A 13176-nucleotide genomic window follows, 5' to 3' on the forward strand; every position below is an offset into this window, starting at 1 on the left:
CCCCATGACTGAAATTCACGCCAATCGAAGTAACGATTAAGTTTCCAATTTTAGGTGGTTTTTCCAGTTCACCTGCAAATGTGCTGCTGGCAAATCAGCTCCACCTCTCACAAAGGTACTGCCAGCCTGACTTCTTGCAACAGTGCATAGCGCCATAGGAGCCATTGACTCTGTCCAACAAAGACAAGGCCACACCCCACAGCCCCAACAATCCAAGTTATCGGATTTCCCTATTGCCTTTCCATCCTTTAACATTGTTATTTTCTCGGCTTCAGAGGGGCTTTGATTTTGAGGTGGGATCTGCCAAGGTTCTAGAGTTGCTGTTCCCCTCATTGAGCCTGGAGGACTGAGAGATCACACACACACTCCTAAACTGGGGCAATAGAGCAAATTAGGAGTCTATTTCCAGGAATATTCCTGTGTCTGTCATGTTTATGTTACAGAACATCCCAAGGATAGCTTGTCATTGGGGTAATGTACTGTCACCCATCCTTCTTTGTATATGTCTACTGGACTGTTCAGTTATCACTGGTAAAGGATGAACCACCAGTTTAACATCTCAGCAAGAAGCAGTTACCTTAATGACAAAATATACTTTATTGGATAATTTCAATAGGTACATGGTACTTTGAATAGTTCGATATTATCATTGAGACTAATAAGAGCTACAGATGACACACTGGATTCAATTGGAATTTCGATCTGGACTCTCCATCCAAAACTGTGTAACAAATCAGATTTGGTGTAGTCTAATACAATCTCCAATGTTAAAACTTTCAGAACCTTACTTTATATAACAGGGCATGTGGTTAGCAACTGTGGGCTTGGGAACCCAGTCTCTATCCAAAAACCCATGGAAAACTGTATACAGGATAGTATATTGTCTAAGGGCATATATCTACCATCACTCTACCTACCATAAGCTAGTTTCTACTGCAATTCTACTACCTCTACTTTAATGCTGATGTTTCAGTTTACCTTTTTTCACATGTTTTACATTAGTAGATTTCGGGTTTGCCACTTGCGCAGCTTTTCGCTTTCTTCCAGTCTGAGAGTTATCTAAAGAAGTTGTCAAAATATTGATGACAATAGATTAAGAGATGATGTTAGTTCAGTGCATTAAGATGAACATAAGATTATTCAGATTGCTGGCAATTTGATCAGAGCATTTCTTATGCTAAGTTGCAATCATCACCAGCTACTCACATACACATATTGCCTCCGGGACAGAAGATAGGGGTTTCAACTACCATCCCACAAACCTGACAGTGAAGTCTCAGGTGACTCTCCACAGCAGTACAGGGGTGCTGTACCATCAGAAATGTCATTGTTTGGATGAGGAGTCAAACCAAGGTCTCATCTGCTTTCTTTCAGGAAGTGACAGAGATCCCACAACATGACCTTGAAGGAGGGCAGGGGAGTTATTCTCAACATCCTGGCTGATTTTTAACCTTCAATCAACATCAGTGAGAAGCACAATCTAATCATGAACCTCATTGCTGTTTGCAGGCCTTTGCTGCAGATTCACTGCTGTATTTCTTAGACAGATGAAATCCATGCTTATTTTGTCTCATGTTTGCTGTACGCCAGGACTCTGTCAATCTGCTAGTACTGTGGAATCTGCCGGAGAGCAGCCTGGGTTTTGTTCGCTGTTTAACTTGGGTTTTATTGGAATGAAATAGTCAGTCTCTTCTGTCACATGCCCAGAAACATGTGCATCATTTAATTCATCCAGAGTTCATAAAAGGATAATCAGTACATCTCTATTTTAAAATATCCAGATGACAGTATTGTATCTTTGTTTAAAAGAGAGATCCATTACAAAGTAACTAATCTGTAGGTTTTATTTGGATTGTTAATTTCTGAGTGAGTGCTTTCTGCAACTACCCAAACAAAGCACCAATTGGATTACCGAATGAGTGACAAGGTTCTCATCTTCACATTTCTTGTGTAAATAGATGCATCACAGGGTCTTGTAATTGATCCAAACATTTACAGGATCGCTACTTCTTAGCAATGACATTGCCAAAGTATTTCTGCCATTTGTTTCAGGGGTAGAAATAAATTTTGCCAATGTGGCCATTACAGCTGAAGCTTTCACCACACTAATTCCTGATCAAGCCCTGGGTTGCATGGGTTGAATATTTGTTTTGTCCCATCATTTCTAACGTTAGGAACAGAAATGGGCAAGTTAGTGCCTTGAGTCTTGTTCTACCTTTTGATTAACAAAATTTTGTTAATAGCAGATTTAAAAGTAACAGTTTTAATTGGTAAATGGCCAATTAAGGCAGTGGCCAAGCGGTTTTATCGCTAGACTATTAATCCAGAAGCCCAGGTAATATTCTGGGGAAATGGGTTCAAATCCTGCCATGGCAAATGGTGGAATTTGAATTCAATAAAAGTCAGGAATTAATAGTCTTAGAAGGATTGCAGTCCCACCAGCAGAGATGAATGTGCCCCCTGTAGGAGGGGAACAGTTGAGAGGCTGGGAGCATTGGAAGCAATTATGAGGATTGACAGCAATTCAGAATCCAGCAAAGAATGAGCAAGACACTGAAAATGGAAAAAAAAACACAGAATATGAACTAGTGAAGAGCATAAAGACAGAATGTCAAAGCATCTTTAGGTATATGTGAACAATAGATTTCTTCAATCACAAGGTGGTTAAATATTGGAATTCTTGACCTCGGAGGGCTGTGGAAGCTCACTCATTCAGATAAAAATTGATAGATTTCCAGAGGCAATGACATCAAAGGATCTGGAGATAGTGGCATTGATTGATCTGTTTCTGTTCCTAAGTTCCTTATATTTAGAAAATTGAAATGACTTCAGAGGGTGCCTAACAATTGTCCACCTCTTTAGTGATTGGAATCATGGTCAGGTGGATCTCAGTGACTATGAGCCATGGCTGACAGATATAAAAAGGAGATTTAGAAGGTCTCCTCAGTCCAGGGGCTGGCTCTAAGCTGTCTAGTCACCGTCCATGTACAGTGCACATACAAATGAAGGGTGACTTGGTGATGGGATTCCAGCCTCTGAGCAATTATTTTACCTTTCTACAGTGGACATGTTGCTCTCTAGCAATGGGGTTGCCATCCTTCCAAGACTGCAGTAAGCTGCAGGATTTGGACCCACAGACAATTCCAACTGGAGATTTATTCTAAAATCTGGTCTGGGTGGGATATCTTCAGAGGGTTAGTGCAGAATCAGTGGGCTGATTAACCTCGTTCTGCACTGTGATTTCACTTTACTTTCTATAATTCTAAAAAGAATCTATTCTATGACTTCCATCCCTACCTGTTGCAATTAATTCTACATCAGAGTGTGCAGTATCGTTGGAATTAGATTCTCTCAGTTCCTGTGGCAACAAAACTGGAAAGAAAATAAATGCATTTATATCAGTCACATTAGTTATATTGTTCATAAACTTCCAGAACTGTACCTGACCAGTTGACTGCCAGACACAATCACCTATAATATATGCCTTAAGTTTTCCTTTTTGGGGAAGCCAGATTAGTGCCTTTGTAATTTTATATAACCTTGAACCATCTGAAAACATCACGATATTCAGATCATAGACAATACTTAAACATGCAAATTAAAAAACAGTCGAGCGCATTAAGTCAGCAATCTATTCAGGTCACAAAATGTCTTTTAAAAATTACTTCCTCCTATATGCTGCTCCATACCCAATTGAAAATTGAATTATACATCCATGTTTGGACACTGGTGAAAGTGAGCCATTGTTCATTTACGACATGGAATCAGACCTGGACAATGGGGTCTCATTCTCATCCCTGATAATTGCTTTTGAGACATGCAGATGTGTTCCAAAACTAGCTATAATACAGTCATTTCTATGTAGGAAAAAGAAATTTAGAATCATAAGAAATCAATTCAGCATCAGCATAGGTGGCAAAGCCATTACTTGTTGACCATTCCTGGTTGCCCTTGAGCAAGATGTGGTGGATGCCTTCTTTACCCACAGCAGTGTGTGAGGTGAAGGCACTCCCACAGCGTTATTCGATAGTGAATGCCAGGATTTCAACTCAAGATGAAGAGTAGACCACATATGTCCAAGACAGAATGGTGCGTGTATGGAGGGGAACTTTGAGGTGATATTGTTCCTATGCATTCACTGCCCTGTCCTCCTAAATGGTAGAGGTTGTGAGATGGGGAGGTGCTGTCACTATATGCTAACTATAAGCTGCAAAATGAGATCCACATTACATCTTATCTCTGCTCAGTGTTGAATATATAAAGAAGAAATTTTTCAGAGCTCAACATAGACTCCTTTCCACATGTTTAAACTACAATTGCAGTGGGATGGAAAACAGTTATAGTGTAAAGAAAGTTTAAGTCCTCGATTATGGTTTAGTGCAACCTAAGCCACAGAATAATAAATTAGATGGACCTTGCTCTTTCCTCATCAAGCAATCTCTATGTTGGACAAATTGAATCAACTCCAAATAGACTGGGTCAGAACCGAACAAAATACAAAAGCATAGTGCTTCTTCTCAAATGCTATGAATTTTTATGCCCTTTAGGTTGTAACCTATTTTAAGCACAGCACCAATTACCTTCATCTCCAGCTGTCATAAGCAAATTCTCCAGACACATTGGGAATATGTTATTGGGTGAAATGATAATGAGGGTTTCGAAGAATTTCTTGCAGGTCTCATCATCTTTGGTCATCAACTTGTTTAGCAATACTGAAACTTTTTCCACATTCGTTTTTTTGCTCTCGATAAGATCCAGTTCCTTCTTACTGAGGATACCCTTAGCCTCTTCAAGGGCATGGTGAGCTTCCACACTGAGACACTCCACTACTTGACCATAGTTACTCTCCACCACTTCCTTAATTCCACTGGCGCTCATCCTGGCAAAGAAACCACAATGAAAAGTTGGAATATAATGTTACATGTTTAAAATATTCAAATAGCCTTTGTGGCTGAGTAAAGGAAAACTTGCCAAGGCTCACTCCAGTTAAAGCTGATTTAAACAACAACTTGCATTTCTATGCAGCAAAACGGCGCCTTGTGAACGGGTACTCTCGATAAACCGGCAACTAATGAGATTCTGCTGTTGATAAACCGGAATTTTATCAACTGACACATATCTGGTCCAATACATGCCGGTTAATAGAAAGTCTGCTGCAGCACTTTTCCTGTAGGAAGGGATTCCAATGACAAATTTCTTCAGAATATATTTAGCTGAGAATTTGACAAAACATATCGTCATACGAGCACTGACAGTTTTCTCTGTGAGGTTCATGCAAGGAAGTTCAATTTGATACCATTCCCCACCACCACTAAATTGCTTCATGAATTGCCAATTTATCTCATGATAATGTCATTGATTACATTTCAGTACAATACACTGTCTTTTTGTATTTACCATACAACTTTTATTTGTAAAGGGAGGACAGTCAGGTATCAATTATATATTGAGGCCTCATTTCAAATCACAACCATATGTCTGATGCTAAATCTAACCCAGAGAACCAGTTGACTTTTTTGATGTGAAACAGTGAGAATCCCTTGTCTGTGAGTTTAATTCTGGATTTACACCACAACCAAAATTAGTGCAAAATGAAACATCTCTACAAATGATGTATGGAATATAAGAATTGGAGCAGAAGTAGGCAATTCAGTCCCTTGAACCTTATCTGACATTTATTACAATCATGGCTGATCTCATCTTGGCCTTAACTTCATTTTCCCACCCACTCTCCATAACCCTTTAACCCATCACTAATTAAAGATCTGTCTACTTCCTCAAATTTATTCAGTGTGCCAGCATCAACCCACTCTGGGGTGGTGAATTCCATAGATTCATGACCATTTGAGAAAAGTAATTCTTCCTCATCTCAGTTTTAAATCTGCCGCCTCTTAGCCCAAAACTGTGACCTCTCATTCTAGATTGCCCCACAAGGTACATTGGCACAAGTGGAATTTGATGCCAACATAAGTTGCGTTAAGATAAAACAACAGAAAACTACTTAATCAGGGATTGACTTTGCTCCTCCAGGGCCCTCATTTGTCAGGCAGAGCATACTGACAGCACTGTTTATCTGCCCTGAGCTGAACCGAGGCACCATTCCAAGTTCAGATCAGCTGAATGGGTTTCAACTTTCTCACAGGAGCTGGGCACAGAGACACTGCTAGTAAAGGACATGGGATTAGCTCACAGATCACGCACGAACAAGGAAAACCAGAACAGGTCCAACAGGTAGAATAGGCTGCTCCGGATGTTTCTACAAAACCCAAACACTGCTGAGAGGTGTGCAGCAGCAGGGAAGATAAAGCCACAATAGTTCTAGAGGATTGCTCTCTCATTAGAGAGGCAGCTGGTTGTGAGGGTCACCCCGCCTCAAGCGAGGGGCGAGATTGAGAAGGAACCTTCATGATAACCTCAGCTGGTACTGCAATTGAACCCATGCTGCTGTTGTCACTCTGCATTGCAAAGCAACTATCCAGCCAACTGAGTTAACTGATCTTTTAATGGCTTTCATGCCAACATACAAACATATGAATTAGGAGCGATGAGCCATTCAGTCCCTGAAACCTGTACCATTCAATAATGGTTAATCTGATTGTAACCTTAAATCTGCATTCCTGCCTACTGCTGATGACTTGTCACCCTCATATTTAACAAGATTCAGTCTAACTCAGCCTTTAAAATATTTAAGGAACGTTAAAACCTTTGCAGGAAATGATTTCCAATGATTTGTCTCTATTTTAAATAAGTGACTCCTGAATTTTAAACAGCGACCCCTATTTCTACATTCTCCCACAAGAGGAAATATCCTCTCCACACATCCCCTGTCAAGACCCCTCAGGACCTTATATGTTTTATGTTTTAATCAAGTCATCACTTATTCTTCCAGAGTCCAACAGATACAAGCATAGCCTGTCCAACCTTCCCTTCTAGACAACATCTCCATTCTGGGTATTGGTCTGGTAAACCTTCTCTGAAGTGCATCCAATGCATTGAGATCCTTCCTTAAATATGGTAATCAATACTGTACACAGTACACATGATGTGGTCCTGCCAGTGCCCTGTAAAACTGAAACATAATCTCCCCAATTTTATATTCAGATTCCCTTGTGATATATAATAATGTTCTATTAGCATTCCTGCTAACATGCTGCACCTGCCTACTAAGCTTATTGCGATTCCTGCATAAACATATGCAGATCCTTCTGCATCTTGAAACTCTGCAATCTCTCACCATTTAAATAATGTGCTTCTTTGTTATTCTTCCTGCAAAAATGGACAATTACACATTTTCCAACAATATACTCCATTAGTCATATCTTTGTCCAATCATGTGACCTATCAGCATCTTCTTGTAGCCTCTATAATTCCTCTTCAAAACTTACTTTTACACCGATCTTTGTATCAGCAAAGTTGACAATTACACCTTATTTCCTTTCATCTAAGTCACGTATATAAATTGTAAATAGTTCATATCCCAGAACCAATCCCATTGGCGCACCAACTGTCAACCAAAAAAACCTTTATGACTACTCTCTGCTTCCTGTTAGCCAGTCAATCTTTTATCCATGTCAATGTGCTGGCCCGACACCATGGGCCCTTATTTTCTACAATTAGTTTTGATATGGAAACTTATCCAATGCTTTCTGGAAATCTAAGTACAGTAGATCACAGATTCCCTTTTAGCTACCTTCTCAAATGAACTTCAATAAATTGGTCAATCATGGTTTTCCCTTCACCAAACCATGTTGACTCTGCCTGATTACCTTGAACTTATCCATCTGCCCTGTGATAACTCCATTCATAATAGCTTTTAACATTTCCCTTTGACAAATGTTCAACTAATTATCCTATAGAATCCTGTTTTCTGACTCCCTCCATTTTTGAATACAGGAGTTACATTTGCTGTATTCCAATCTCATGGGACTGTCACCGATAATTAAAATCAGTGCTTCAGCTATCTCATGAACCACTTTTTTTAACACCCTATGATGAGGTCCATGAGGACCTAGGCACTTATTTGCCCACATCTCCAACAATATACTTAGTACCACATCTCTGGGGACTGTAATTTTCCTGACCTCCCCATCTCGCCCTTTCACTTCCTGACTCATCACTGCTTCTGGCATGTTACTACTATTCTCGATAATGACAACTGATGCAAAATACCTGTTCAATTCATCAGCCATTTCCTTATTTTCCATTATTAACTCTGCAGTCTCACTTTCTGCAGGATTAATGCTCGCTTTGTCAACTCTGTTTAAATATTTATTGAAACTCTTCCTATCTGTTTTTATATTTCTGGTTAGCTTTTTATGACATATATTCTATGGAGCTCAGAAAATGGCAGACAGTCTCACTGAACGAGCAATAATTCCGAAGGGGCTTGGGAGGGTAGATGCTCCGAGATTGCTTCCACTGGTTGGGAAAATGAAACACAGGGCATTGTCTCAGATTGAGGAACCAATCATGTAGGATTGAAATGTGGAGAAATTCTTTCATTCAATAGGTGTGAATCTTATTCTCTACTTTAGAGGATTGCAAATGCTCCTTCATTGAATATATTTAAGGCTGAGCTGGACAGATGTCTTATCTCTCACAGAGTCCATGTATTTAGGGAATGGGCAAAAGGGTAGCAACTATGGTATTGAATGGCAGAGTAGGTTCATTAGATCAGATGGTCTACTTCTGCTCCTACTTCTTGTGTTATTGAGTTCTCAGATCCCCTAACTTGAGTGGGTAGAACTGGAGAAGTAAATCATTGACATATAGTTCTCTAATACTTCAGCCAAGTCATTGAGAAATATGGTGTAAAACTAATATCCTAGTATTTAACAGTCCCAACATAGGTGAAACAACTTTCTCTGCTTCTAATTCAGGAGACAGAAAAGCATTGCATCTCACACTTCTTCGTACTTGCTTTCATCCCTCGATCCTCTTTCTTTTCTCCCTCCCTACTATTTGGAAGGTAGATAGGTATATGGGAGCAGGGGTAGGCCATTCAGCCTTCTATGCCTACCATGCTGTCTACATTATGGCTCAAAACTATACTCCTGTACTATCCCCATATCCCTGGATGACATTATTAACTAGAAATCTAGCAGTCTCTGGCTTGAACTTACTTAATGGCTGAGCTTCCACAGCCCTCTGATGTAGAGTATTCCAACAATTCCTGCTGAGTGAAGAGGTTCCTCCTTATCTCAGTATGAGAGGGCTCGCCTTTTATTTTGAGACTGTGTCCCTGGCTGTATGTCCCACAGCATACCACATCCACTCTATCTCTCCCTTTAAGAATTTTGCAAGTTTCTATGAGATCACTTCTAAACTCCAGAGAATACAGGTCCTGTCTCCTGAATCTCTCCTCATAGGAGAGTCTCACCATCCCTGAAGTCATCTGATGAAACTCTGAGGCAATCCCTCCATAGTAAGTAAAACCTTCTCAGGACCAGGGACCAGAACTGCACACTATACACCAGGTGTCGTACGATAGTGTTCTGTGAAATTGAAGAAAGACTTCTTTGCTCCTGTACTCAAATCTACCTGTGATAAGAGCTAACACAAGGATTGCTTTCCAAATTACTTTCTCCACCTTTATGCTAGCTTTCAGTGACTTATTTATAAGGACACCCAGGTCCCTTTGACCATCAACATTTTCCAATTTCTCATTATTTAAGGAGCAGTCTGCACTTCTTCCCAAAGTGGATAACTTCATAATTATTGTGTTATTTTCCATCTGTCATAGTCTTGACCACTCTCTTAGTCTGTCTAAATCATCTCGCAGTCTCCCTGCATCTTCCTCACTACCCATCCTCCAATCAAGTTTCATATCATCTGCAAACTTGGAATCTAATTCAATAGAATCAGAGAATCCCTACAGTGTGGAAGCAGGCCATTTTGCCCATCAAGACCACACCAACCCTCTGAACAGCATCCCAGCCGGACTCAACCCCCACCCCCAACCTATCCCTGTAACCTTGCGTTCCCCATGGCTAACCCACCTAACTTGTACATCCCTGGACACTATGGGAAATTTAGCACAGTCAATCCACCTAGCCTACACATCTTTGGACTGTGGGAGGAAATTGGAGCACCCGGAGGAAATCCACGCAGACATGGGGTGAATGTGCAAACTCGATTCAAACAGTCACTCACGGGTGGAATCGAACCTGGGTCCCTAGCACTGTGAGGCAGCAGTGCTAACCACTGAGGCACTGTGCTGCTCAAACATCGATCTTTGTGGTACCTGACTGATCACAGCCTGCCAATTTGAGAATGGCCCAATTAATCCTACTCTTTGTTTTCTACCTGCTAACCAATCCTCAATCAATACCAGTATATTACCTCCAATCTCATATGGTTTTACTTTTACATTAACCTCCTGTATGGAGCCTTATTAAAAATCTTCTGAAAATCAAAATGTACCACATCCACCAGTTCCTCCATATCAACTCTGCTTGTAACATCCACTAAAAAAATCTTAGGTTTGTCATATACAAATTCCTCTTCAAGTATCCATGTCAACTCTGTCAAATCAGACCATAATTTTCTCAATATCCATAAAGTCACTAATATTCTATTAGATTGTCATATTGTCCCTACTACTGATGTCAGGCTACCAGGTCCCTGTTTACCCTTTCCCTTCTTTCTTAAACAGTGGAGTTGCATTTGCAATCTGAAAGTCTACAGGCACCTTTGTAGAATTAATAGAATTTTGAAAGATGATCACTAATGCATCCATTATCTCTGTAGCCTTCTCTTTTACAACTTTAATATGAATGTCATTTGGGTCTTGGGGATTTAATTCCCATTTGATTCCCATTAATTTCTCCAACAGTATTTTTCTTTCTGTTCTACTATAACACTGGACACTTGGAAGTTTTCACAATCAATTTTTATGTTTCTTGCTAATTTACATTCACTTTCTATTCACCTTCACTATCAAATTCTTGGTGCTTCTTTGCTGAATTCTAAAGGTTTCCTAATTCTCAGCCATACAATTTTTTGGAAACTTGATAAAACTCCTCAATTGCTTGAAAACTATCTTTGACTTCCTTTGTTCACTACTGACTGCCTTGTTCACTGCCAATAGCGAATAAAGTAAGTCAAAGATAGTTACTTTACCCGTTGCGCACTTTTGCCTAAATGGCAAATTACTTTTGAAACGCAAGCTCATTTCTTTAAATCTTAGCCATTGCCAATGTACACTCAAAGCTTTTGATACATTTTTATAATCCACCGCAACTAATCTCTTCTCATACCTTCAGAACAGCCCTTGTTTAGATATAAGACCTTAGTTTCAGATTAAAACTAAATGGTTTTCAAACAAAGGTAAATTATATCATATTATGGTCACTATTTCCTAAAGATTATTTTAAAACAAGATTATTAGTTAGCCCTTTCTCATTGTATAATGCAATAGTTAAAATAAGCATGTGTCATAGTTAGTTCCTTAATGTATTTCTTCAGGAAAACCTCTTGAACAAATTCCAGGAATTCTTCCTCTATAACATTGGTTCACCTAGTCTATGTGTAGGTTGAAATCACCCATGGTTACCCCATAACCCTTGTTATCTGTACGTCTAGTTTCTTGGTCAGCTAGTACATTACCATTAATGTTTGGTACCTATGAACCACTGCTTCCTTAGTTCCAATCAAATAGATTCTACATTCTATGTATGTAATTGGGAATCCTTTCTATTAATACACTGATCTCATGCCTTAACATCTGTACTTTCCCAACATCTTTGTATTTTTGCCTATTCCCTCCAAATGTAGAATATCCTTCAATATTCAGTTCCCAGTCTTGTCACTTTGCAATCAAGTGTCCATAATTGCAATAAAATCATACTGCTTTACCTGTAATGGTATTATCAATTCACCCATCCTTTTGTGAATGCTGCATACATTTAGATTGGCACAACTAAAAACACTCATCTTAATGCCATTCTGTAATGTGACTGTTATTCTCATCTTACTTCTGTTTCACACATCTTTCACAAAGAACCAAAAGCAATTTTTAAATTCAGGATCACTGGAAGCATCACTCAGAAAAGCAACAAAGGTTTTCCCATGAATACAGCAAGATGTTCAAGGAGTGACTTGTTGCTGATATCTTGGAGTGAAAAGAAGAGATTAATCCATTATTAAGAAGAAATGAAAGACCAAGTGGTCCATTCAGCCTGGTTCACATTATAACATACTTACAGTTGCAACGCTGACTGCATGTCATTGAACAAAATTAACTTTCACTAAAAATTGTCATCTTCAACACTGGGGGGAATGGTGATGTAGAGATACAAAAAAAAAGACGACCCAATCACTGAATTAACAATAGGAAATATCTCTGCAAGAAATTTCTAAATCATAGATGTCAGCTTCAGTATATTTCCATTTTAGTCTTTCAGCCTGATCAACTTCAATGCTTTTGATTTCCGTTCTGTTTGATAAGGTCATTTGCCAAAACCTGCTATCATAGCCACAGTTCCTTCCTCAGCGACTGTCTCCCGTTCTGCCTTACACCATGTGGATTTCAACTGAAACTCCATCTTTCATATTCCGACTTTTGAACATAGCCAGGTTCCAGGCTTCCCTGTGATATACAACACTCCTCAGACAACTCTTCCTGCCGCATCCTGAGATCCATATACAATGCAATGTGTTGCCATATGCACACTCTCAACCTCTCCGCCCACAGTACCATTTCACACCAGCTTGAAGCTGATCCTGGTCCTCAGTTCCATTTCTTTCTTCATCTTGTTAGACACCTTGAGTTTGGAAGAACAGTCATATTGAACTCAAAACGTTAATTCTGATTCTCTCTCCACAGATGCTGCTAGGCCTGCTGAGTTACACCAGCATTCTCTGTTTCTCTTCCTTCTGATTCTATGTTGAAGAGAGTTAAAAGCAATGTAACTGCTTCTTTTGTGGCCTCTCCAGCACCGTTGTCTTTGCTTCTGTAAAGTCTGAGAAACCAGGCAGTGCTTGCACAGTGCAAACTCCTACTGAATTAATTCAATTTCCTGCCCTAAAGTCTAAACTCATTCTAAGTAAGTAGCAGAGATAGTAGGAACTGCAGATGCTGGAAAATCTGAGATAACAAGGTGTAGAGCTGGATGAACACAGCAGGCCAAGCAGCATCATAGGAGCAGGAAGGCTGACGTTTCGGGCAACATCAGC

General features: G+C 39.7%; 1 protein-coding gene across 1 annotated transcript in view; it reads right to left on the minus strand.

Moving 5' to 3' along the window:
- Window positions 1–13176, minus strand: part of nlrc5 (NLR family, CARD domain containing 5) — a 318897-nt gene that overhangs the window by 257196 nt on the left and 48525 nt on the right. Inside the window, exons 3-5 of the mRNA XM_048606000.1 lie at window positions 4581–4879; window positions 3298–3372; window positions 979–1059 (exon numbers count right to left, since the gene is read on the minus strand). Coding sequence (XP_048461957.1) covers window positions 979–1059; window positions 3298–3372; window positions 4581–4878 — 454 coding nt within the window. The 5' untranslated portion in view covers window position 4879. The remainder of the gene's footprint in view (window positions 1–978; window positions 1060–3297; window positions 3373–4580; window positions 4880–13176) is intronic.

The sequence above is a fragment of the Rhincodon typus genome, chromosome 15 (genome assembly GCF_021869965.1).
Source record: "Rhincodon typus isolate 14 chromosome 15, sRhiTyp1.1, whole genome shotgun sequence".
Classification (NCBI taxonomy): domain Eukaryota; kingdom Metazoa; phylum Chordata; class Chondrichthyes; order Orectolobiformes; family Rhincodontidae; genus Rhincodon; species Rhincodon typus.